The sequence below is a fragment of the Bos mutus genome, chromosome 11 (assembly GCF_027580195.1).
Source record: "Bos mutus isolate GX-2022 chromosome 11, NWIPB_WYAK_1.1, whole genome shotgun sequence".
Taxonomy (NCBI): Eukaryota; Metazoa; Chordata; class Mammalia; order Artiodactyla; family Bovidae; genus Bos; species Bos mutus.
Window position 1 is genome coordinate 5,592,534 of NC_091627.1, and position 26,612 is coordinate 5,619,145.

General features: G+C 42.8%; 1 protein-coding gene across 2 annotated transcripts in view; it reads right to left on the reverse strand.

The window, feature by feature from the left end:
* The window catches only part of NUP214 (nucleoporin 214), an 89,075-nt gene that overhangs the window by 45,043 nt on the left and 17,420 nt on the right, over window positions 1-26,612 (reverse strand). For both annotated transcript variants that reach the window (XM_070378830.1, XM_070378829.1), the window contains exons 12-24: window positions 25,807-26,266; window positions 24,721-24,893; window positions 22,022-22,116; window positions 18,709-18,795; window positions 18,352-18,501; window positions 16,515-16,673; window positions 14,897-15,000; window positions 12,494-12,676; window positions 11,176-11,261; window positions 10,999-11,082; window positions 8,976-9,236; window positions 7,783-7,944; window positions 5,559-5,658 (exon numbers count right to left, since the gene is read on the reverse strand). In XM_070378830.1, the coding sequence (XP_070234931.1) occupies window positions 5,559-5,658; window positions 7,783-7,944; window positions 8,976-9,236; window positions 10,999-11,082; window positions 11,176-11,261; window positions 12,494-12,676; window positions 14,897-15,000; window positions 16,515-16,673; window positions 18,352-18,501; window positions 18,709-18,795; window positions 22,022-22,116; window positions 24,721-24,893; window positions 25,807-26,266 (2,104 nt within the window). The remainder of the gene's footprint in view (window positions 1-5,558; window positions 5,659-7,782; window positions 7,945-8,975; window positions 9,237-10,998; window positions 11,083-11,175; window positions 11,262-12,493; window positions 12,677-14,896; window positions 15,001-16,514; window positions 16,674-18,351; window positions 18,502-18,708; window positions 18,796-22,021; window positions 22,117-24,720; window positions 24,894-25,806; window positions 26,267-26,612) is intronic.

Consider the following 26,612-nt stretch of genomic DNA (forward strand, 5'->3'; position numbering starts at 1 on the left):
CCCCAGGCTCCTCTGTCCATGGGATTTCCCAGCAAGAACACTTGAGTGGGCTGCCATTTCCTTCTCCAGGGGATCTTCTCAACCCAGGGATGGCACCATGTCTCCTGCATTGGCAGGCAGATTCTTTACCACTGAGCCACCAGACAGGCCCTGGGACAACTGGGTATCCACATGCAAAAGAAAGATATTGGACCACAAATTACAGTATTTTACAAAAATTAACTCAAAGCATATCAAAGACCTAAATGTAAGAGTTCAAACTACAAAACTTGGAAGAAAACACAGGAGTAAATCTTTATGATCCTGCATGAAGCAATAGTTTCTTAAACATATAACAGACACCAACAGTGCAAGCAATAAAAGAAAAAAATAAATTGAATTTCATCAAAATTAAAAACTGTTGTTTCAAAGGACACCATTAAGAAAGTGAAAACCACACAAAGAATGGGAGAACATATTTGCAAATCATATATCTGATAAGAGACTTGAATCTAGATTACATAAATAATATGACACCCTGGGACTTCCCTGGCGGCCCAGTGGCTGACTCCTTGCTCCCAACGCAGGGGTCCCAGGTTCAATCCCTGGTCAGAGAACTAGATCCCATATCCTGCAACTAAGAGTTTGCATGCTCCAACTAAAAAGAAATCTTCCTCAACGAAGATCAAAGATCCTATGTGCCTCAACTAAGACCTGGTGCAGCCAAATAAATAAAAATAAATATTAAAAAAAAAAAAGAAAAGAAAATGACACCTCAACAATTAAGATAAAGAACCCAATTTAAAAACAGGCAAAGGATTTAAAGAGATATTTCTCTAAAGAAGACACAATGGCTAATATGCACACAGACATCCAATATCATTAGTCACAGGGAAACATATCAAAACCACAAGGAGATACCGTGTCCATCCATTAGGATAGCTATAATCAAAAAGATGGACAATAACACATATTAGTGAGGATGTGGAGAAACTGGAACTTCATACATTGCTATTGGGAATGTAAAATGGTGCAGCTACTTTGGAAAAGTTTGAACTACACTTAGCTCAGAAAGTAGACTGCCATATGCTCCAGCAATTCTACTCCTAAAACATTACCCAGAATAACTGAAAAGCAGGGACTCAGGGCTGTACAACAATGCTCACTGCAGCATTATTCACAGTAGTCAACTCAACCCAAGTGTCCACTTTCAGATGAATGGATAAGTAAAACAGGATATATATATACAGTGGAATGTTATTCAGTCATAAAAGGAATGAAATTCTGATATATGCTACAACATGGGCCTCCCTGGTGGTTTAGACACTAAAGAATCTGTTCCAATGCCTGAGACCTGGGTTCAATCTCTGGATTTGGAAGATCCTCTGGAGAAGGGAATGGCTCCCCACTCCAGTATTCTCGCCTGAAGAATTCCATGGACAGAGAAGCCTGGTGGATAACAAACAGTCCATGGGGTCACAAAGAATCAGACATGACTGAGCGACTAACACTTCACAACATGGATAAATCTTAAAAATGTGAGTGAAATAAGCCAGATATAAAAGGACAAATACTACATATAGGGCAAATTCTTAGCAACAGAAAGTAGATTAGAGGTTACCAGGGACTAGAAGTAAGGTGGAATAAAGAGTTAATATTTAATGGGTACAATTGCTGTATGAGATAATGAAAAAGTTCTGGAACAGATAGGGTGACAGTTATACAACACTGTAAACATACTTAATGTCTCTGAATTGGACACTTAAAAATGGTTAAAATAATAAATTTTGTTATACATATATTTACCCACAATAAAAAAAGAAAAAGCTTCTTAACTGTTCTCCCTTTTTTTATTCTTCTTCATTCCAGCCCTTCTCATCTATTCTAAATATAAGAACCAGAAACTTCCTGCCAAACCCACAGGTCAACAAAATAATCTGCATTTATCATAGCTCGTGGAATTTTAGACTACAAAAAGGTAAATTTTACTGTGTGTTAATTATGGCCCAGTATTTTTAAAAATTGCTAAAATTGCTTTAAAAAAGCAAATGTAAATTAGATCAGGTTACTCAGCATCCAGCTGTCAGCTAGGTCCTCAACCAGGCTTACCAGATGTTATTGGATTTGTAACCCGGCCCTACCCCACTCTCCTCCTCTTTCCCTCCAGCCACCAGGGGCTGCCTGGCTTCATCCTGAACCTGCCAGACAAGCTCTCACTACAGGCCTGGTGCTTGGGGCTTTCTTCCTTAGGATATTCATGAGCCTGCTCTCTGGTCTTTATTCAAATGTAAAATGTCAAAAGCCACTGCAAGGCAGAGTATTATCAACATATAAGACAGGAGAATCCCCAGTTTTGTGGTGAAAAAAATATGGTCTGGTATTTCTGAGACATGTTAGTCATTAGTCACGTAGGAGAAGCACCTTCTTTGCCTCTATTTAAAACTGCAACCATGTCTGGACAAAAGCCCCTAAACCCCTTTTCTGCTTTAATTTTCTCCGTCATACCTATCCCCTTCTAAAATACTGTATTTAGATGAATTTTACTTGTCATCTGTCTCTCTGTGACTAGGGCAGGGTTTGGGGATTTTGGGGGGCAGGGTCTGTTTTGTTAACTGTGTTATTCTCAGCACCTACAACAGTGTGTGGCATATATAAAATGCTACTTAAGTATTTGTAGAAAGAACGAAGAAACGAATGCCAAAATTCTTGAAAGGAATGATGATCTGGGTGTGTTTTGGAAAACAACAAACCAATAAAAAATTCCACCATATTTCTCACCTCATTTGGCCCTGTTTCATTTACCTTCCATTTCCTGCCAGAACTCTAGACAAACTGGCCTTTCACCTGCACTCAGACTTGCTCTGCCCTTTCCCAGGTCTGGGCTTTCACAGATCCTGCACCTCCTGTTTATAACACTCTTCTTCCACTTTGCCTGGCAACTTCTGGTCACCGCTCAACTTCCAGCTGAAACATCTTTCCTTCCCAACCTCGTCAGCCCCAGACTGCCTCACTGTGAGCCTTCTTAGCACCCTGTACCTCTCCTTCATCAAACTCATTATACTACAGTTAAATAACTGATGTGAAATGGGTAGCTTAGGGCTGCCTTCTTGCTAACATCTAAGTGTCGTGAACGTGGGGACTTGGTATGTTTTACTGACTGCTGCTGCTGCTGCTGCTAAGTCGCTTCGGTTGTGTCCGACTCTGTGCGACCCCATAGACAGCAGCCCACCAGGCTCCCCTGTCCCTGGGATTCTCCAGGCAAGAATACTGGAGTGGGTTGCCATTTCCTTCTCCAATGCATGAAGGTGAAAAGTGAAAGTGAAGTAGCTCAGTCCTGTCCAACTCTGAGCGACCCCATGGACTGCAGCCTACTGGGCTCCTCCGTCCACAGGATTTTCCAGGCAAGAGTACTGGAGTGGGGTGCCATCGCCTTCTCTGGTCTTACTGACTACTGGACCCCAAATACCCAGGGCGTTATCATGTTCATGGCAGACACCCCTTGGGAATCTGCTGAATCAAGGGCCTGAGTGCTGGAGAGGAGTCTAACTAGCATGAGTGTGCCCCAGATAAGCCCTCTTCCTGCAAACAGGATGGCTGGTCAGTGAATATAAGGGGTGAGTGGGGTGAGGCCAGTGAACATAAGCTATATCAATGGCAGAAACATATAACCTCATCCTATAATAAATCTCTTTAAGATGTTACTCAGGAGAAGTGAAATGCAAAATTAAACAGTTAAAATACACTTAGGAGGGACCTCCCTGGTAGTCCAGTGGTTAAGACTATGCTTCCACTGCAGGAAGCATGGGTTCCACCCTGGTCAGGGAACTAAGATCCCACAAAGGCGTGAGGTGCCACCAAAAACAAAAACAAAACAAGCAAATACAAAAAACACTCAGGAAACTACTGCTTAACAGAATCTGAAAGTAAGTGATTTTATAATGAGTATAATTCCCTCTCAAGCTTTCTTATTAGGGAAGGTGGTAAATATCAGTTTCCACTTACCAACTGTGCTTAGTTCACCTATTATTCAACAAGAATTCAACAAGAATAATAAAAAGAAACAACATTCCAGGTGCCATGGTGGGCATACAAGTTAAATAATAACCAGAGTCCAATTCTGTGGAGAAAAGAAGAGTTTCTTCAACTCTTTTTAAACTTCTATGCCTATTTTTCTTAAGTCAGAAAAAAGGGCAAACCCAGAATTGCTCCTTTAACAAAGCTCATATCGATGATTAGCTCAGATGAATCACTGGAGGAAAACACAGCCTGAGATAAGATAAAGGAAATCATCAAGAGGTGCTTCTCACATATTGTGAGAACAGCTAAAATATTCCAGAAATACCAGACCATGTTTCTTTCACCATTAAGCTGGCTTTTCCTGTCTTATGTAAGATTCTGCCTTGCGGTGGCTTTTCCTTGCCTACCCTACACTAGGAATCTGGCTATAATTCCCAAACTCTAATGCATAGTTCTTTCCCTTGAGAAATTCACAACAACCACAAATGCCATCTTGGTCTAAACAGCATACCGAAGCTTCAAGGTCACTATAAGATAGGAAAGCTAGGCTTGTTTTTGGCTGTTAGCATGGCCCTGAGATAACTAAGAAATTCCTGGCAGTGTTGATAAATGGGCCAATGTGGAAAAAAGAGAAGGCCAGTGGACTAGTGAAGTAGGGCCACTTGATAAAGCCAAAACAGAACAGTGAGCAGACCTGGGGTGGGGGAGGAGAGGGCTCATGTGAACTGGAAAAAACACAGGGTTAGTGGCTGTTCTTCTTGCAGTTGGACTAGTCACAGGCACCAGACACTAACTCCCTGAATGACCCTGGTCCTCATGATCTCTACATTCAAACTGAGGATACAGCCCTCAACTCTTCCCTGAGCCACACTGCACAGCTCCTGGCTACAAAATACTTGGGAGCAACAGGACACGGGCATGTTCTATGAACCGTGCCGCCCACACCAGTGGGAGGGAGTCAATGCCTTGAATTCTAAACACACATTCACACTTAAAAGTCAGTTCTGGCAGCAATGATCCAGCTCTTAGATGTGGCATGGGAGAAACTGGAAGTCTCCAAACAGAGCTTCTGCCTTTTAAACCACTGCTTTTTCATACAAACAATATGAGAAACTTGAAAAAACACGAATGCCTGGAGAGGGGAAGGAAGGGAGGAGAGACCATCATTGGGTTTTTACAATCAATAGTCTGCGTTAGAGTTGAAGTGTCAACTCAGGAGCCCCAAGAGTATTTAAAAAAATAAATCAAACCGTCCACCTTACCTGACTTAATAACTGTAACGTGTACCACATGCAGACTTATATACGGCAAACGGCACACTGAGTACGTAACACCAAGACTTTGAAAGTTTATGAGGCAACTGTTACTGCCAGTTGGAGAGGACAATTTCCTGAAACCCAATTGTGTGCCTGAGATTAGCTGTCCATTCCGCTCCTCTTGGGACCTCAAGTTCTGCAGGAAGAAGTCACACTGGGACAACAGCACTGCTGCTCCCTGCAGGCAGCCCTACGCTATGCAGAATGATTCATTGGCTTAAACACGCTAATGAGGCAGTAACATACCCCACTGCTGCAGAGGGGGCTGTAGCATTATTCTTCAATTCCTGCACATTTACCACTTGAGGGACATTCTTCAAAGTTGATTCAGTCAACGTACTGACAGCTATTTAAATAGAGAAGAGAAAGGCACGTTAATTGCAATACAGGATCAAAATTCTAGCCAGGTCTAATGAATAACTAGGACACAAGCAGAACACAAACTTATTATATAAAGGAAATTTAGGTAGTTCTGCAGCACTGTGCTGAATAGAACACCTGGCCTACGCCCTTCATAAAGATCATTCAATGAAGCTTGTGCAATTTAATCAAATGTACTAGTTCAGAAAAAAGGAATTCACCAGCCAGCTTTTATAGAGCAGAGCTGAGATGCTTGCCATATTGTTGGCTTGTCCTAGAAAAGGGCAGAAACAGCTAGAGGATTACCAGTGTTTCTGCCTCCACCGTGCATTCATTCATTCAACCACTCTTTCACATGAGCTTATTACTGTCAGACTCTGTTAGGTGCTGGGAATACAAAAAATGTCTAAAATATAGTTTCTTCTTTAAAGAAGTTCATGCTTTAGTGAGACAGACACAGTGAATAAAATATGAAAAATGGAGATTGAACCAGAATGGAGAAGGAGGCCAAAAGGCCTGAATTAAGGAATGGTAACAGGGACTGATTTGACACCTACTTACCTTAGGCTTATCAGCTTTCATACCTTTTTTGTATGTGTCTTATAATTTAAAACTGTAGCCCAGGACTTTATGACATGTTATAAATAACTATTAAGAAGGCCTAAGCAAAGCTTTTGGATCTTCTCCAACTACTGTGGGGCACAGGTGAACTTGTAGCCCAGGTGGGATGGTGGCTCTATGGCAGCTCACTTCACCCCTTCCTTCAGGAGTCACCAGGGATGCCCTGCTTATGACTGCACATACTTCATCCTTAACACTCACAGGTGCCCACACCTTCGAAACCTGTTTTTGAATAATGTCTTCTGAAATGATAATAGAGATCACACCACCTCCTGCTGAGAATGGACTAATCCTAAATCCTGATAGACTAGAAGTTGATAAATAATCAATCAGCTTGATTTAGGATCTGTTCAGTACAATGCTAAGATCCTGCTTGGTCCAACTAATATTTACAACATCAAGGGTTTCTTATATTTTTCAGAATGCTCAAAAGTACCTTAAAAAGTTCTCTTGTTTTTGCTGTTTCATATCTATTTGAGATGTCTTAGTAAGGGTTTTAATCTGAACTTTCCCTAGAGATCTATAATCATCTAACGGCAACTATTTTTGGCTAAATCAAACCACCATGTCTTTTCCATCTTTTAAAATTTTAGTGTAAATTGGCATATGTTATAAAACTAAAAAACTTCATTCAGCTAAAACAAAAATATGATTTATAGCCAAGTTTCTCACTCTTGGCACTACTGACGTTTGGGGATGGATAATCCTTTGTTGTAGGGTTCTCTTGTGCTTTTGGCAGTTTCTTTGCAGCATTACTGGCCTCTACCCACTACAGGGCAGCAACACTGCCAACTGTTGGAGGGGAAGCAGGCAGAGTAAAAAAGCCTCTGGTTGAGAAGCACTGGCTTGTAAAAACTGATTAACTGAAGTTCCAAGGCAAATTACCTAGAAATCTTAATGTAGAAGATTATGGAGAGCCACAAACCACTGACAAAATGCAAGAGCTGATTAGTTCCTTAGAGCTTCACGTTTCCAGGTTAAAACTGCAATCTTAAGAAAAAGCTGTACTTCAGTACAAAGAACACAGGGTTGGAGTCTGGGCTTTGTTACATATTGGTTGGTGACCTTCGCCTCTCCAAACCGAGCATTACTCAAAAGCAAAATGGGCACACGTACACTCATTGCAAAGGGTGGCTCGGAGCCTTAAAATACTACGAGACAACTCTAACATTATTAGGTGATCTAACAGCAAAGATTAATTCTGGGGCTTAAAGCAGACATTATTCAAAAACAGGGATGAATCCTTGTGTTGAATCTAAAAAGAAATGATGCAAATGAACTTAACTGAACATGGTAGATCTTATACAGCCCTTTAAGGGCAAGTTTCCAACTGAGTCGCTGCCCTCTCAGAAGTCTCCCCGCGAAGGCGAGAGCTGTCACATCAGTCCTCTTTTCTGAAAGGCAGCGAAGGGCCCGCCGTTTCTTGGCCCCCATGTCCTGGCCTGTGGCTCAGACAGCTCAGCATCAGCCCCTGCACCGGTGCTCTTACCTGGCGCCTGACTGGCCATCTGCCGTCTCAGTGCTGCTGCGGCGGCCGCCTGCGGGGCAGAGATGGGGTGCGAAGGGCCAGGTGCGCCATGCTTCACTGTTTTTGTTGCAAGCATGGTGCTATCAGCTCCTTGGGGAATAATTTTGCTAGCAGGTGTAGACACTGAGGGAAAAAGTAAAGTTAAGTGATACAGTGGGTCAGAACAGAAGCACACACAAAAATTAAAATGGTAAATTCTCCATGTTAGGTTGCAGGGAAAATGCGAAGATTTAATATCCTTAAGCATTAACAGAAAATACTGGCAAACTGACAGGTTGGCACTTTTATCTTTCAAGGATGCTGGATGCTGTCTGCCCACTTCTACTGGAGAAAATATGTTACATGATCATTTCCTCTGACACTGAGTGAGATATAACTTCTATGCCCATACAGAGCAATGAATGGTTAGCTCTTCTCTCACAAATCTCTCCATTCTAGTACCTCATGCCTAGGTTGGTCTACTTAGGAGTCACTTCAGTACAAAGTCCTGACACTCTGAGCTGAAGATCTAACAGCCTAACATAGGTCCCGTCAACAAGCCACCAGAGATAATGAGCACCATGGCTGGTAAGCCCTGAGACAGGACATGGCTTCAAGCTGAAATGAGCCGAGGTCAGAAAGGCACACACTGTCTTCCACGTAAAGGGGCAACAGCGTGAGCCTTGAAGCGCCTCCTCTTCCTCACAGTGTCCCACCAACCACTTTCAAGGGGAACACATCTCTTGACTCTGTCCGTAATTTCTAAAGGATTAGCAGAAATGGCGGAGAAGGCAATGGCAACCCACTCCAGTACTCTTGCCTGGAAAATCCCATGGACGGAAGAGCCTGGTAGGCTGCAGTCCACGGGGTTACTAGGAGTCAGACATGACTGAGGGACTTCACTTTCACTTTTCACTTTCATGCATTGGAGAAGGAAATGGCAACCCACTCCAGTGTTCTTGCCTGGAGAATCCCAGGGATGGGGGAGCCTGGCGGGCTGCTGTCTATGGGGTCACAGAGAGTCGGACACGACTGAAGCGACTTAGCAGCAGCAGCAGAAATGGGCTAGAACCCACCACTTCTGCATGTGCTAGTAATAAAACCCAGCCACAGTTCCTTCATGAGTTAGGAACCTCTTAGGGAAAAGATTGTTTCTGGTCCCACTGTTTACTTACTTGAAGTTCCCATCATACCCTGCGAACCATGAATCAGGTGAGATTTAGCAAAAGGAGTTGCCTGGGGCAAGAGACTGGGCTGGATGGAAGGTGTTCGAACCACGGGAGCGTGCCGGGGGACCTGGACCACTGCGTCGTCATCCTTACAGGATGTCCGTGTGTCTTCACTCTCCAGAGACTGGGAAATGGATGATGTTGAGCTGGCTTCATCCAAGTCTTCATAATACCTCTGAGACAGGAAGGCTGACCGAGACAGGCTGGCTACAGAGCCCAAAACAAAAGATAACTGAGACAATTCGAGTCCAAAAGCTATGTAATTTTCACTGTCGCTAGAGAAATATCCAATTTGTAAAGCGACTTAATTATTACTTATTTTAAGTGGAAGCAGCTGCAGTTGAACGTGAACAAAGATAGTCTTTGCTTAAATGGGTTTTGCAAAACTGAGCTGTATAGGACAAGAACATTTTGACTGTTAGGCAAAAAAAATGTGAGGTGGGAGACAGGATGCACATTGGTGTAAAAGCAGAAGTTCACGGGCAACAACGCCACCTCAGAAAAGCAACCAACTCCCACAGCAGAGTGAACAGGCAGTCACAATGGTGTCCCTGCCTTCCAACAACAAACTTCTAAGAACAGGCCTAATACAAACCGGAGAAGACATCACATCCTCAGTTCCGAGGGTCTCAAACAATGCCAGGTAAATCCAATGCTTCTTTTGAATGAGACAATTAGTTTAAAAAAAAAAAAATCACTAAAATCGATTCTCACTTTCCCTGTTTTGCTCCTTCCATAAACTACAGGGCAAGGCTTTATGCCATGTTACTTTCTACCATGAATTTCAGAAGTCATGTAACTGTCTGTGTACTGGAAACACCAAAATCAAGCAAAAAACAGCCCTCTCTCCTCCTCAAGTTATTTAAAAAGTATTGCTAATACTTACTGACTTATTTGCCCTACGGACACATCACTCTACAAGATTTTACGTGTCATAATGTGAGTGTAACATGGGCTTCCCTGGTGACTCACAGTAAAGAATCTGCCTGCAATGCAGGAGACCCAGGTTCGATCCTTGGGTCGGGAAGATGCCCTAGAGAAGGAAATGGCTACCCACTCCAGTATTCTTGCCTGGAGAATCCCATGGTCAAGAGGAGCCTGGTCGGCTATATAGTTTATGGGGGCGCAAAGAGTCAAACACAACTGAGCAACTAACGGGTTCACTTTTTTCAAACGTAATATAAACAATTGCAAGTGAAAACCACGCATGTGGTCTTGCCTGGCAGCCATAGCCAAAAGAATTTTTTTAATTAAAAAACATACTAGGGCTACTGCTAGGCTGCAATGTGAATTTGGTAGCCACCAGCCATGTGTGGTTATTTAGATGAAAAACAAATGAAAAATTTGAACTCTAAGTTGTACCATCCCCCTTAAAGTACCCAATGGCCACCGGTTAACTGCTGTATTGGACAGCACAGATCCAACATCACAAGTACTGCAGGAAGCTCTACTGGACAGCACCACACCGAAGTGTTCTGAGGCAAGTCAACGTGCAGCACAGTCCCTCAGCAAGTCCATTCATAACCACCAGCACCTGCATGCCCTATGTCTGCATTTCTCTTTAGACTGCCACTAGTCACGCGTGTCTACTGAGCATGTCTTTTTTCAAATGCAGCCTTACTCAAAATCCGACACGAATCAGAAAAGTAAAGCTTTTCTAGCTAAAGTGAAGGCTAGGACCCATGGAACCAGTTCAGCTTCCCCCCAAATCCTTGGCAATCACTGCCACAGAACCTGAGGACTATGGAAAACACAGTGTAAAAGCCAAAACAACCACCCCGAGTTGACTATGTATAAGCTTCTTCTTAATCCCATATGCAGATGGATGACAGATTCTGGAGACACTTCCTCTATCTCCCATTAAGAACCAAAGAAAAACACGCACAGACACACACACACAAACCCCATCCTACTCCCACACAATGTACTATACAGTTTATCCTAAAAATTCAGGCCCGGGTTCCTCTACCTGGAGCAGTGGATCTCACTGGTGGGGTCTTCCTCTTGGCCAAGAAATTTCTCAGTTGTGCCTGTTTCACGGGGGACAGTTTAGCTGCAAGAAATTCGTGAACCCGTAAATGCTTAAAACTTGGTTTTTAAGGTCAGAAAGAGAACAGAGTTTAAAGACTGGGGAGAATGCACTTACCTGGTACTTTAGGCAATGGTTTGGGGTGAGCCTCTAGAGTCGTTTTCAACAAAGCATTGCGCAGGCTTTCGAGGTCGCTGTCAAAACTGAAAGAGGACAATGTTACATATGAACCACCTATGATCTGAGAAATTGGGACTCATGGTAATGGTGATGACACATTATCCTCCTAAATACAAAGGCAAGAGATGAGAGCATCCTGAAATGGAAATGGAAAATCTGACCAAACAACGAATTAACCCAAAGGGAAAATGATCACAGTCTCACTATCACATCCCACCCCAGAGCAAACACAACCCCAACAGGGCTCTAGAAGGAAGGGCAATTAAAATCTATACATTTAGACTAAAGGCAGTTACCACTTTGGTAACTTCAGGGGTAAACTGTCTAAGCAGGGTCTGAAATCTCCACACTTGCAAAATGACAAATCTGAGTTTCCAGACAAGTTGATCAACCTAATCCCAACAGCTAATTTTCAATTAAACAATAATGCTATGACTATAGTACCAGCTATTATCTATCAAGGGCCTGTTCCATCAGGCACACTACTACTGCTGCTGCTGCTGCATCGCTTCAGTCGTGTCTGACTCTGTGAGACCCCATAGACGGCAGCCCACCAGGCTCCCCCATCCCTGGGATTCTCCAGGCAAGAACACTGGAGTGGGTTGCCATTTCCTTCACCAAGGCATGAAAGTGAAAAATGAAAGTGAAGTCACTCAGTCATGTCCGACTCCTAGCAACCCCATGGACTGCAGCCTACCAGGCTCTTCCGTCCATGGGATTTTCCAGGCAAGAGTACTGGAGTGGGGTGCCATTGCCTTCTCCGAGGCATACTACTAGGTGCTTTAAAGACTTAAACCCTCCAGTAACCCCATGAGGTGCACATTGTTAGTTCCCTGAGTGCACGAGTGCTCAGTCGTGCCCAGCTCTTTTGCGACCCCACAGACTGTAGCCTGCCAGGCTCCTCTGCCCATGGGACTGTCCAGGCAAGAATACTGGAGTGGGGTGCCATTTCCTTTTTCAGGGGCTCTTCCTGACTCAGGGATCGAACCTGCGTCTCCTGCATTGGCAGGGGTATTCTTTACCATTGAGCTACTTGAGAAGGCTATTGTTAGCCCCACTTTTTGGCAGAGGGAAAAAGGATCAGAGAGGGTGAGGAATCTGACCACAATCACACAGATGAAAGACAGCAGAGTCACTTTCAAACGCACATCTAAACTACTCGACAACTAGTCCACTTTGCTCTGTGTATTTATTCACTCATCCCACCTCATTTACTGAGTGCACGCGGCATTAACAGACGTGTTCTCCTGCACACCTGTGTGTGGTGCTCTGGGAGGGAACATCCAAGGGAAGGCTCCACTGGGAGGTCTGATTGTAAAGTCGGAGCTGCTGGAGACTATCCACCAGGTGATTCAGCCTCTTCCTCTGTTGGTTGATGATTTCCCGGTTGTTGGCAAGAGTATTAAACAGTGTCTCTCGTTCTGGCACAAGCAGGCGCCTATTTAGAGCAAGGAGGAAAGAATGTATGAGAATGGTTCAAATAAAAGAAATTTCCACTGGAAAGAAAAGAAAAGACTGTAACAGTGAAAATAATAAAATGAAGAACCACTAGTGGGAAAGAAACATCAAGAAGTTACTAAGAGGGACTTTTTTGGTGGTCCAGTCGTTTAGAATCCACCGGCCAATGCAGGAGACAAGGGTTCGATCCCTGGTCCGGGAAGATTCCACATGCCATGGAGCAACGAAACGTGTGCTGCGTAAGAAGAGGAGCCACCTCAGTAAGAAGCCGAGCACAACTGGAAAGTCGCTCCCACTGTCCACAACTAGAGACAGCCTGCATGCAGCAGTGAAGACCCAGCACAGCCAAAAACAGACTCATTAATTAAAAAAAAAAGCTGATCTTCAGAGTGCCGTCAAGAGACAGAGGACAGCACACGACTTGGCAGCCGGTGGTCGCCACCCAAAAGAATTAAAAGGAGAAAAGGACAATGGTCCCTTTCTTTCTGGTGACAAGGTCATTAGCTCAACATACATTTTTAAAAGGCATTTCAGTGGGGTTCCAGATAATATTTAGAGAAGGGTCTAAAAGAGAGACGTTCCAGCAAACCGTATAGATTTAAGAATCAGAACTCTGCAGGAAGGAAACTTAAAAAAGGCACATTAAGTATTAATAGAAAATCCATGGGGTTGTTTAAAGGAGAAGAAAGCCTGGCTTTTCTTGTTAGCCTCATGCACTTTTTAAAAAGTCAACGTATTAATTAGACAACAGTATTCCAACGTCAAGCTGAGCAGAACGTTCACGCAGTCAGGTCAAGCCATTCTCTCACTTGGGGAGGAACATGAATTTGGCAACAGGGGAGTGCACTCTGAAACCTCTTCTAAAGGGGGCCAGCTGCCCCCAGGGACAAGGGCTCCAGGCCACAGAATCTGCCCCTGCCAGTGTTGGGAAGATCAATTTTCACCTCTGTCTTACCACACCTAGGCTCTGAGGTTCCTCAGGTTAGGCACAAAACCTTTCTCCACGCTGTACAGTATCATCTATTAAATTCTGTTTACTGGATTTTAAACACATTCTACCCCTGCCCCTGACATAACACTCGGGCTGCCTACTTAAGTCTGTGACCTCACAGTTTTGTAAACAAATAAACAGATCATTTCCTGTTTATTTCCTTACAAGGCTAATCACACTGATCAAGTGTAGGTGTTTCAGAAATCTAGCATTTGGAGGGCTGACCTGTTTTTCACATCACCTTATTGCTTTCACAATGTACTGCATTCTATTCCTTCTGGAAAACACAAGGCATCAAACCAAACATCCATGGACAGAAGATTACAAGAGAAGGGTTTCCTCTATCTGTTGTCATTCCTCTCATCCTTTTAGTTATCCAAACTAATTAGCAATGTTTCCTGCAAAAGAAAATCTGGAATATACAGGAAAGTGTAAAAGAAAAACCCCTCTGAATCCCATCTTGCAGCTCTAAATGAGTATTCTGATAGATTTATTACCAGCCTTTTTTTACATTAGACTTCCACACTGAGGTCATCTAGTATGACTTCATGTCTTAACTTTTTCATTTTTTATATGCTGTACCTAATAATTACAGTTACACAATTATATATTTTGTATGCTGCTAAGTCACTTCAGTCGTGTCTGACTCTGTGAAACCCCATAGACGGCAGCCCACCAGGCTCCCCCATCCCTGGGATTCTCCAGGCAAGAACACTGGAATGGGTTGCCATTTCCTTCTCCAATGCATGAAAGTGAAAAGTGAAAGTGAAGTCACTCAGTCATGTCCGACTCTTCAAGACCTCATGGACGGCAGCCTACCAGGCTCTTCCGTCCATGGGATTTTCCAGGCAAGAGTACTGGAGTGGGGTGCCATTGCCTTCTCAGAAAAGATATTTAACATGTTTTTTTTTTTGAGAATATGAGATTCAGCGGTTACACAGTATTTTGTTTAAGAGAAAAATGTGGTCAGATTTAGCTACTCTTAACTTTTGCATAACTAGGCTGAATCCAATTTTTCACTCTCATTAACTGTGCTGTAAATTCTTTTATGTATTATTGTGAACAATGTTATTATTCCATAGAATTTCTTGATGTATAATGACTGTGTCAAAGAGAAAGAACCTGTGTAGGGTTTTCAGAAACCCTCTTAGACGATCTTTTTAAAAGGCCACAGCACTATCAAGATGGTGGGTGAGAGATCTCGCTCACTTTTGTTTTTTCTTTTGTTCCAGATGCCGATCCCACTCCAAGTCTAGAACATCATTCACATCTTGGACAGCAAATTTCACATACTGATGAAGGCGCCGAATTTCCTGCAAGAAAAAAATGAAATGGCAAAATGACTCGGTTTTCTAGGAGTTTGCAGGATTGTGTCTCAAAACAGTTAAAATGACTTTGAAGTCTTTTTACACTGAGAACCACAAGGAATAAGGAAAACATAACACGTTTTAATATAATCACCAGATGGAGAAGGAAATGGCAATCCACTCTATCATTCTTGCCTGGAAAATCCCATGGACAGATGGGTCTGGTGGGCTATAGTCCACGGGGTCACAAAAGAGTCAGACACAACTTAGTGACTAAATAACAACAAATAATCATTAGAATGTTAGAGAAACCCAACTTTTAAAGTGTGTGACAGAGAGATAGTGTTAAGAAAAGGGAAACAGAAAGGGTGTGTCAGCCCAGGGCCTCTAGGGAACCGATGTTCTGGCTTAGTTCTCATTTTTCAGCTCTTGTAAAGTAGCTCCACATGGCCTAGGAATTTTCCATTGTACTCTGCTACTCCAACAGTACACCCATTTAGATTTTGCTCTCCCACCCATGAAATTAACTGTAATACAGACAAAATTATCCTACAAAACAGCACTGAAAATAATTCTGCACCTATCTATTCACAGAATAGAATGCATAAGTCATCTCACCAGTGGGGGTAAAGTCATTTCTCAAAAACAAAGAATAGTATCAGTACTAGAAATGGAATTTACCATTATTAAAAGTCTTACCTATTAATTCATTTTAGGCCTTCAATAATTTTCTTTAAATTGTGATCTAGTGTTAACCTTTACGGCGCCATAACTTAACTCTCAAAAATTAAAAAATAAATAAATAAATAAATAATTGGTAAAAAAAATAAATAAAATAGAGCATTCCACTAATGAAAATGAAGCATTACATTAAATGTGTATACAAATGAAGATGAAGTACTATACACTGGGAAATACTTTTACATCTGTACCAAGATCTTATTGTGTTTAACTGTATTTTCAAAATCATTCTTGGACAAGGGTATGTGCCCTAACTGAAGATGACAATGTCACTTAAAAGAGTCAGGCTGATTCTAGGAAGCAGCAGTAACCTTAGCATCAAACACAAATTTCAACTCAGTACTCTGTGACTAGAGGAAGGCCCTTGACTATGGACACTTCAAATGTGACCGTATCTCTGCATGAACTCATGCTGTTTCTTCTGAATGCTCTCCCAACCTTCTTTCCCAGAAAACAACACCTTTTCTTTTCAGGCCAATAAATAGCTGTTACATTAATAATTATTATTATTCCTGATTTGATTTCTAAATATATCTTTTTCAACAGCTACTTTCTACCATGCTTAAGATTTAATTAAAAATTATGTTTTTGTTGATCCAAAAAACCTCAAGGGGGAAAGTGCTGTTTTCTTTGTTACAGTCAAGGAGGTATATATGAAGTGGGTTAGCACTCAGAGGAAATGAACAACTTTGTCCAGGAAGTCCTGCAAACCTGGACCTTCCAGAGAAGCGTGCCCGTCTAGGTGTCTGTTTTCGGCAGCTCTGGTGAGGTTCTCCTACCTGGAGTTGAGCTTCACTCCTGGGGTCCAGTGGCCTCTTGTAGAGCAAGTGCAGATACGCAGAGTCACGGTTCCTCTCATTCTGTTCTCTGGCTTCTTCAACACCAGCAAAGCCCTCCAGTAAAGTTGTCTTCAGGGTACTTATATCTCCATGAAGAGACTAGAAAAGGTACAAGGATGGGCTGATACAAAAGTGCTATTTCTGAGAAATAAACCTTTCTTGCTAGATCAAGGTGGTGCTTCTCAAATATTTAACAAGATGAACATCTGAACAGAGCCAAAACTGATTTCTCTGCTTGGAAAGAAAGATACTAACGTTCATTTTTTTTTTCTTTTTCCTTTCTCATTAAAAAAATACAACCTTAATGATCAGAAACTCAGGAAAAATAAAAATACTGGTAATCCTTCCATCTAAAGATGACCACTGGGATTTCTCTGGCAGTTCAGTGGTAAGGAAGGGCTTGGTGTTTTCACTGCCAAGGGTGTGGGTTCAATCCCTGGTCAGGGAACTAAGATCCTACATGTTGCAGGGTGCAGTCGAAAAATAAAGAATAAATAAATAAATAAAGATGATCACTGCTAAAACCTTGGAGAATTCTCCTTTTTTAACTTTTAAAATTTTTATTGAAGTATAGTTGATTTAAAATGTTTCAAATGTACAGCAAAGTGATTCAGTTTTACATACATATACACACACACATATAATTCTTTTTCAGATTTTTTTCCATTATGGGTTATTATTAATACAAGATATTGAATACAGGTCCCTGTGCTATATGGTAGGTCCTTGTGGTCTATCTATTTGATATATAGAGTGTGTATCTCTTAATCTCAAATTCCCAATTTACCCCTCCCCCACCCTCAAGAACTTTCCTATTTCCAAGCTCGATATTTAAGACAAGAACTCTGGAGTCAGGCAGTCTGAATTGGGATCCGGGCACCATCACTCAGTAACTGGGTGACTTTGGGGAAACACTTCATCTCTCTAAGCCTAGGTTTCCTGTTCTTGCAAAACAGAAAGAACAACAGTGCCTACCACACAGAAAAGCTGTGAAGATTCATTGAGATAATATTGAGATGCCTGGCACATAGTAAAGAGTAATAATAGAAACACATGGGTCTCCCCTGGTGGTCTAGTGGCTAAGAGCTCTCAATGCTGGGGCCTGGGTTTGATCCCTGGTTGGGGAACTAGACCCACATGCCATAGCTAAGACCCTGAGCAGCCAAAAAAAAAAAGTAACACAGTAAATAATACAGTGAACAGCAAACATTTGTTATTTTTACATTGTATATGCTCTTGAGTATCCTGCTTTTTTCTTAAACTTAACACTTTATAACCTAACAATTGACTATAAAAGACAGTAAGTTTTCTCCTGTAAATGCCCACAACATCTTCATTAAAGTTTGCTTTTATACCAAGAAAAAAAGCTAGTAAATTTTCAAATATACCTAAACTAAACTAACAACTAGAATAAACTTTAATGGAATGCCTTGTGCCAATGGGATACAAAGTACTTATTATTCCATTTTCCACATGAAAAAAATAAAACATAGAGCTATTAGAATAACTTGCACAATGTCACAGAGTTTATTGTTCAGTATCCATGGGAAATCACATGGACCAAAGAGCCTGGCGGGCTACGATCCATAGGGTCACAAAGAGTTGGACACGACTTAGCGACTAAAACAAAAGGCAGGGTTTGAAGTCAGGCATTCCTGGCTGAGCCACTCGTCCACATAAAAAACACTACCAGTGTCCTTTAAGAGAGAAAATATATATGCCCATGGAGTATCAGGATGACAATGTTTAACTTAGGAAGAGCATCAAAAACACAAACCTCTGTGGTCTCTTTAATCTCCAAGAGAAAGGCATGTAGGTCATCTGATTCTGTTCGCAGCATCTTCATCTCCTCAGATGTGCCCACCTGGAAACAGGCTTTCGATGTTCGGGCTTTCAATTCTTCCAGCTCCTTTTGAAAGTGAGCGATCTGTCAAGGCCACAAATGAGGAGACGACTCAGTCTGAATGGTGTGGCAGTCCTGTCACGGCTTCTGGGCCCACTAATAGCAGAGACTCCCAGGACACGCCAAGGCTCAATGCCAGAATAAAACAGTCACACAGGAGTCAGCACCCAGAGCCATTCAAGTCTCACTATCAGAGCTATTTCTGGAAAAAATCTGCAGGAACAAATTTACCTCCTCCCCAATTCCAGCCATCACAGGATCTGACTCTTTCCACTGATGTCCCTGCTTTTCTGTAACAGGAGGCTGAAGTGATTTTGGCTGAAATGAAAGGCAAAGGTTTAAAAATGCGTCCCACACCCCAAGCAAGATGTTACAAGCAATGGCTTCCTGGAGTAGGTGGCTCAGTGTCTGCCACAGGTGTAGCACTCTCACAATACCGTTACCGTTCCACCATTCAGTCTTTTGAACCTGTGTTTGCTGGGTACCTTCTTGGTATAAGGCATGTTCTAGACAGTGGAGATGGAGGTAAACAAGGCAGATAAGGTCCCTACTCTCACGGAACTCACCTTCCACTGGGACAAGACATAATCAGAAGTAAACAATTCTTCAGTAATTGCAGCAAGTGACGCGAAAAAAATGAACAGGAACATATAGAGAGAATAAAAGTGAAAACACTGCTTCAGATGAGATGGCCCAAAAGCCTTCACTGAGCACTGTCTCTGCACTGAGATATGAAGTAAGGGAGAAAGCTATGGCAAGTTTAGGTAAGCACCTCCAGGCAGCAAGAAAAGCAAGTGCAGAAAAAGACTTTGGCAAGTTCGGGGCAAAAGTGAATGTGGGCACATGAAGTCAGGGAGGGAGTTGGGGGCAGGCAGAGGGAGGTCATGGAAGACTATACCAAGGAGTCCGGATTTTATTGTGTGTTGGAAAACTACTAGTGGAGTTTTAGGAGAGTTGAAACTATCCTTTGATTTATGATATTAGAAGAGTCCTCCTGCTATTCAACAGAGCATGGATGACAGTGACAGGCAGGCGAAGAAACAGAGTGGTCAGGAGGCTACTGAGGGTAGATGATAATGGCCTGAAATTCAATATCAACAGGGACAGAGATGTGGATTTATGACAAATAACACACCACAGAGCAGAGCTGGCAAGACCTCTGCTAGTGTGGACCACGGCAGGCGCTATTACAGAGAGGGATCCAGGATGACTTCCGCACCAGGGGCTGGAGCAAACTGCCAGGTTAGTGCTTTTCAAGATGGGACTACCAGAACAAGGCCAGGTTCCTGGGAAATACAGATCAAGAATTCTGCTTTGGGACTTCCTTGGTGGTCCAGTGGTTAAGACTCTGTGCTCCCATTGCAGGGGGCCTGGGTTTGATCCCTGGTCAGGGAGTTAGATCCCACAAGCCCCAACTTAAGAGTTCACATGCTGCAACTAAGACCCAGAACAACCAAATAAATAAATAATGGGAAAAAAAAAAAAAGAATTCTGCTTTAGAGATGTTATAACTTGACAGGACCTTCAAGTGATTTGTTACCTTCACCAGTGAACATATAGAAGAGTTTTTAGGTTGCATAAGCATTCAGTAGAACAGCTTTATTTAATAAATGCCACATGTCACGTATTATGCCAAAAGCTACAGCTGTAAACTGGGCATTTCCTGTGAAGCCTGCACAGGTATGTGCTGGGGTGGGGAAGGAAGCAGACTGGGAGAGAGACAGAGGAAAAGATACGACTCCTGTTCTGAGGGCACTCAAATAATCAAGCGGGAAATGGACAGAAAATTCTCTTTAAACTATAAAAATAAACTGAGATGATAGACTGTAGATCTAATACGAAAAGTAAAATAATAAAACTTTTAGGAAAATATCTTTTTGACCTTGAAACAGGAAATTATTTTCAAAACAGAACACAAAAAGTACTCATCTTAAAAAAATAATTAAATTACATTAAAATTAAGTACTTGTCATCAAAAGAGACCTCAAGGGAAGGTAAAGGCAATTCAGAGAGTGAGAAAGTATTTGTATTATATGTTTATGTGTTTACACATGCATATGCATATCCAATTAGGAATGAACTCTTACAAGTCAATAAGAAAAACAACCCAATGGAAAAACAGGTAAAAGACTTGTACAGACACCACTGAAAAGAAGATAGTCAGATGAAAAAAAGCTCAATTTTACTAGTCATCTGTGAAATGTTAATTAAAACCACAAAATACAACAACAATAAAAACGTAAAATGTAAATAAAAATACATTAAAAATAAAAATGTAAAAATGTAAACTACAAAACTAGTGAGGATGTGCTGCTGCTGCTGCTGCTAGGTCACTTCAGTCGTGTCTGACTCTGTGCGACCCCAGAGACAGCAGCCCACCAGGCTCCCCCGTCCCTTGGATTCTCCAGGCAAGAACACTGGAGTGGGTTGCCATTTCCTTCTCTAATGCATTTAGGTGAAAAATGAAAGTGAAGTCGCTCAGTCGTGTCCGACTCTTAGCAACCCCATGGACTGCAGCCCACCAGGGTCCTCTGCCCATGAGATTTTCCAGGTAAGAGTACTGGAGTGGGGTGCCATTGCCTTCTCTGAGTGAGGATGTGCAGCTGAACTCAAATACGCCTAGTGGGAATGTACTAAGAAGGAATATATGCATATTCTATGACCTAACAATTCCACTGCTAGAAACGCATACACATATTCACCCAAAGACATCAACTGGTGTGGTCATAACAACACGATTCACAATGACTTCAACCTCGAAACTACTCAAATGTCCATCAAGGGTGGGATGAAACTTGTAGTAATAGTCGCCCAGTGAATTCCAGACAGCAACGACGATACGGAAAAACCTCACAGACATAACACTGAGCCAAACAGCCAGATACCAGAATGTATACTGAATCATTCCATTCTACAGAAGATACTCACAGGCTAAACTAAGCTATGCTATTAGAAATCATGACAGTGAGACCTCTTTGGCAAGGGTAATGTCTAGAAGGGCTCACAGGAGGGGGACTCAGGGACCCCAGTATGGTCTGTTTCTTGTTCTGGGTGTGGGATACCAAGGTGTACTCAGCTGGTGGCAATTCATCCAGGTGGATATGTGTCACCTGTATCCTCCTTCCCCCTATGTGTACTCTATGTTAGTAAAAAATTAAATAAAATGAACCAAGTCGTAATGGAAAGGCAGAAAAAAAAGAGGGCAGTGGGAGATTTCTTGATTACTTTGGGAATGACAGAAAAAAATCAGGTGGTGTACTACAGTCTTCAGACATGAGTAGGGTTCCACAAATGGGACATAGCATGGATAAGCTCAGGAGTCAGCAGAGAGAACAGGCCTAAGATTCTAGGGTCGCATTACATGGCTTTTATGAGCAGGCATTACAAACATTCATAGCTCCCACTTTGGTACTGCCTATCACATAGTCCGAAATACTTTTGCAAAGGTGTGAATTCTAAAACCAAAAAAAACTCACTTTATAAACATGTATGTTTGGGGCAGTAAATTAATAAACACAGTATTGCAGGCTGAGTTTAAACATACCTGAGGAGAGCCTGACTTAGTCACTGGAGGGGTTATCCTAGGTGATTTCTGGACCATTGAGGGCACCGGACTTGGACTGCCCTGAGCAGCTCTCCCTGTAAGAACAAGAGGTCAGTCAAAACAAACAGTATTCATTCCCATTATTTCTTCCACCACGAATATCCTTTCCTCAAATCTAATAAAATAAGTTTTTCACTGTCCCTGGCCTCCATTTATGATCTTGGTTACCAAAAGAGATATCCACGGTTTCCAAATACCTAAAAAACACACATAACATTTTAAAACAGGAAGCTCCCTTGTAAAGCAGGTAAACTGGAGTGTCTCCGACAACAGGTATGCGCACTGGTGTGCAGGCCCAGGAGGCAGTCCCCTCAGCCCATCCCTAATCCTCACAGAGGAGCCTGATGACCTCTGGGAACTGGGGACAAAGTTTAAAGACCATGAGAGCAACAATTCCCATCCCTAGGAAGAACTCACAGAGCCTTCGGGACTCTCCTGGAATCCTCTAGGACAAGTCTGTTGCACATAAGAATCACCTAGGAGCTTTTAACAGAGAAAGCAATGGCACCCCACTCCAGTACTCTTGCCTGGAAAACCCCATGGACGGAGGAGCCTGGAAGGCTGCAGTCCGTGGGGTCGCTGAGGGTCGGACACGACTGAGCAACTTCACTTTCCCTTTTCACTTTCATGCATTGGAGAAGGAAATGGCAACCCACTCCAGTGTTCTTGCCTGGAGAATCCCAGGGACTGGGGAGCCTGGTGGGCTGCCATCTATGGGGTCGCACAGAGTCAGACACGACTGAAGTGACTGAGCAGCAGGAGCTTTTAAAAAACAAATATACCAAAAACTTGTATCCAAGCCTCATCTCAAGAGAACCAGATTAAACAGTGAGAGAAGGGACTCCCCCAGTGGGTCTAGAGTACAATCCAATGATCCAGGAGCCACCAAACTATTAAGAATTAAATAACAGCAATGGCAGTAGGGAGATATGGGTGGTGAGCAGCAGACAGGGAGAAAGTGTATATGCGGTGTGGTACATTTCTTCTACCCTAAAGTGTAAAGAGATGTGAAAAGGATTGTTAATTCTTCAGGTCATAGACAAGTACTTGCCAGAATCTGGTGAAAAGTCCCAGAATGAGGTGACTTTGACAAATGCTACAAGGCAGTCCTTGATCAAGCTAAGAGGGATTTCAGGAATTTATACAGCTCAATGCTTGCTCAGTATCTACCAAGATAAAATTATTCCTGGCACTCAAACACCAAATGGCTATGCAGGTACGTCTGGCTGGGTATTATCACTGGCATGAGCAAACAACAAACTTAAAAACAGAGACATATCTGACAGACGCCACCACAACTGTGAGCGAAATGATGTCACTTATGTCAGGACAAAAGGAAATCACGTGATGTGGCACACACATCAACTATGTGGTGTTACTGCTCAAAATGTTTCATGTAAATTTCACTGTGTGGAAACTCTCAAATCCACTGAAGGACAGTCCACAAAACTACTGGCCTGATCTCACCAATGTTAATGCTGAGGAAGACAAAAACGGTAAGACTGCTTGAGACTAACGAGACAAAATCGGAATATAGCGTGTAGCCCTTGAGTGGCTTTTAGAAAAACAAAGGGGGAAAACAAAGCTATAAGAACATTACAGGAACAACACTGGAAACCTGAATCGGGCTACAGGCTGAATTACTGTTAAATTTCTTTAGTGTGATAATGTATTGAGTGCCCTTGTTTTTAGGAGAGAGACACTGAAGTTCTTAGGGGTGAAGTGTTTCATATCTGTGATTAACTTTCCAATGTTTTAGAAAAAAATTTACATTAAAAAAGAAAGACACAGGACTTCCCCGGTGGCCCAGTGGTTAAGAATCTGCCTGCCAATGTGGGGGACAAGAGTTCAATTTCTGGTTCAGGAAGATTCCAAATGCTGGGGAGCAACTGAGTTAGTGTGCTGCAACCACTGGAGCCTGCGTGCCCTAGAGCCTGCGCTCTGCAGCAAGAGACACCTCTGTGATGAGACGCCCGCGCACCACCGCTAGAGAGGGCTTGCACAAAGCACAAACACCAGTGCAGCCAAAAAGTAATTTGTCTTAAAAAAAGAAAAAAAATCCAAGCTCACCAAACTAGAAATTCATATTTAAAAAAGAAAGAAAGACATAAAGGAGCAGTGCATGATGCTGACTCTCAGGGAAAGGAATGGTATTCAGATTATAATATGCAGCCTTTCCGAGGTTTGAAAGAAGAAAAAGACAGGGTGGGTACATTTGCTCGTTGAGCTGTATAATGCACTTCAACCTGGATATAACCATTATCATGATCTTTATTTAAAAAATCTGCTTATGGTAGGGCTGAGTGTGAAAATCCAGGACAGTCACCAGAGGAATAAGCAGAAAGCCTCTGCAGGTTCCTTATCGTCTATGTGTCTTCAAGACTTGCTTGGTGACTGACCTCCATGGACAGCAAGCTCTACGTGAAGACAAATGCCCCACAAGACAGAGACAAGCACTGAAGCCACTATGAATTTTTCCACACTGGAGTACAAAAGGCACTGGACTTCAGTGTGAGTTACAGGAAGCAAGAAAAAGGAATCCAGTCCAGCCATGTTGGCTAGGATTTTTAAATAACTTGGAGAAATGCTAATCTGGGAATTCGGGACTGAGCTTTGAAGATGTTTGCTTAAAATCATACCTGATGCAGACGGAGTGGCTGAGGACTTGGATGACAACGAACTGGATGATGCCGAGAGGGGCGCAGGGTGGCTGAGAGGTCCAGAGGAAGCCGGCTTGGAGGCCGAGAAGGGCAGCATCGAGGCTGTGCTCTGTGAGTTGTGAACAGGAGCCGAGGTGGCTGCAGCTGTGAACCTGAAAACGGCAGCCCGAGTGGGTCAGAACAGCCTGCTGCTGTGGGATTGTTCGCAACCGTAATGAGTGATCATCAAAAGGTAACTTCCTAGACTCTTCTGCCTTTAGGAAGGGCAAATGTTTAGCTATTTCTTACAAAAGGTGAAGGCTGCATGGAAACATTCGTCATCTGCTTATTTGGAATGAAAATATCAAATAATACTTAATATGATGACAAAACTAAGTTTACCATGATATAAAACATTTACTGTCTATCCTATCAGGCCGAGTGAAAAGAGAAGGTGGGACTCAACTGGACTTTGGAGAGTTTAGTACCCTCCCTTTGTCAAGGAAATTACTGAGGACTCGTGGGATGATCATCTCTGGGGAAGGAAAATGGAAGATGAGAGCAGGTTACTATCTCTGGGATGCTGACGGTCTGCTAGGAAGGGGAAGTAAGTTTCACCTAGAAGAGCAAATGTCTGTAAAGAATATAAGTATACAGTATCAGATGACTAGTGAAATAAATCAGTGTTACACAATGGAATACTAGGCAACCTTCAGAATGAAGTGGCTGCATGACAACTTATTATCAACAGTGACAGCGGCCGGCATCCCCTCCACAGTAACAAGGGAAGATACAGAAGAGTGGAAGGGGAAGCTGGTAGTATTTATACTCAATGGCAATTATGTGAAAGGGTACAAGGTATAAGGGCTACTTTTCTCAAAAGGTTTATATTCTGGTGGTGAGAACAAAACAAGCAGGTACAGAAGTGAAAAAATAAGATACACGTAGGACTTCCCTGGTGGTCCAGTGGTTAAGAATCTGCCTTCCAATGTGAGGAACTTAGATCCCTGGTCAGGGAACTAAGATCCCACATGAAAGTGAAAAACAAGCGCTATCTCTACCTGTCAAACTTGAAGTGTTACTCACTTTTCGCTAAGGTTGACCTTGACTGCAGGAGCTGACGGTGGGAAGGTGGGCTTCATTCCCATATTTGGAGCTGACACACTTGGCATTGGTGTGCTTTCCAGGGTAGGCTTAAAACCCGATGATCCAAAGGAGAATGAAGCAGCTGAGGGCATCATGGGAGAGGCCACAGGCGTGGGCGCGAGGGAGGCTTGAGAAGGAGGAGCAAAAGGGAAGGGCGAAGTGCCAGAGACCAGGGCTGCTTTGGCCCCGTCAGAGCCACTGGAACTCAGAGGAGCCTCCCCAGGGACAGAACCAGAGGACTTCAAAGATGAAGAACCAAAGGAGAACACAGCTGACGGCAGAGAGAAGGTGGAGGTGGGGGCGGCCTGTGATGAAGGCAGCACAGAGGCAGGCGCCGCGGCGGCCGGCACATCGAGCTTCTGCGGGGCCTGAGGGGAGGTGGGGGTAGTGGGAATACTTCCTGCAAGGAAACACAGGGAGGAAAAGGGAAGAGACAAGTTAACGCCATGACACTGGAGGTTCACATCGCAGGAAGCAAGTGGAAAAGGGTTGGTGGAAGAAGGAAGCCAGAAATAATTGGTCCTCATTCCAAAAGTTGTGGGGAGAAGAAATGTGAGCTGATGTTGAACTTTCCATAGCAAACATTCCATATGGCAAGATATCTAAAACTTTGAAGGAAAAATAAAATGCAGAAAGACATTAGACTAACAGGTCTTCATAAACATCAACTTGAGTAATATAGAAAAAACACTTCTCGATGTCACAGTGAAAAGTAAGTCATTCTGCAATATTTTATTATCAGGAAA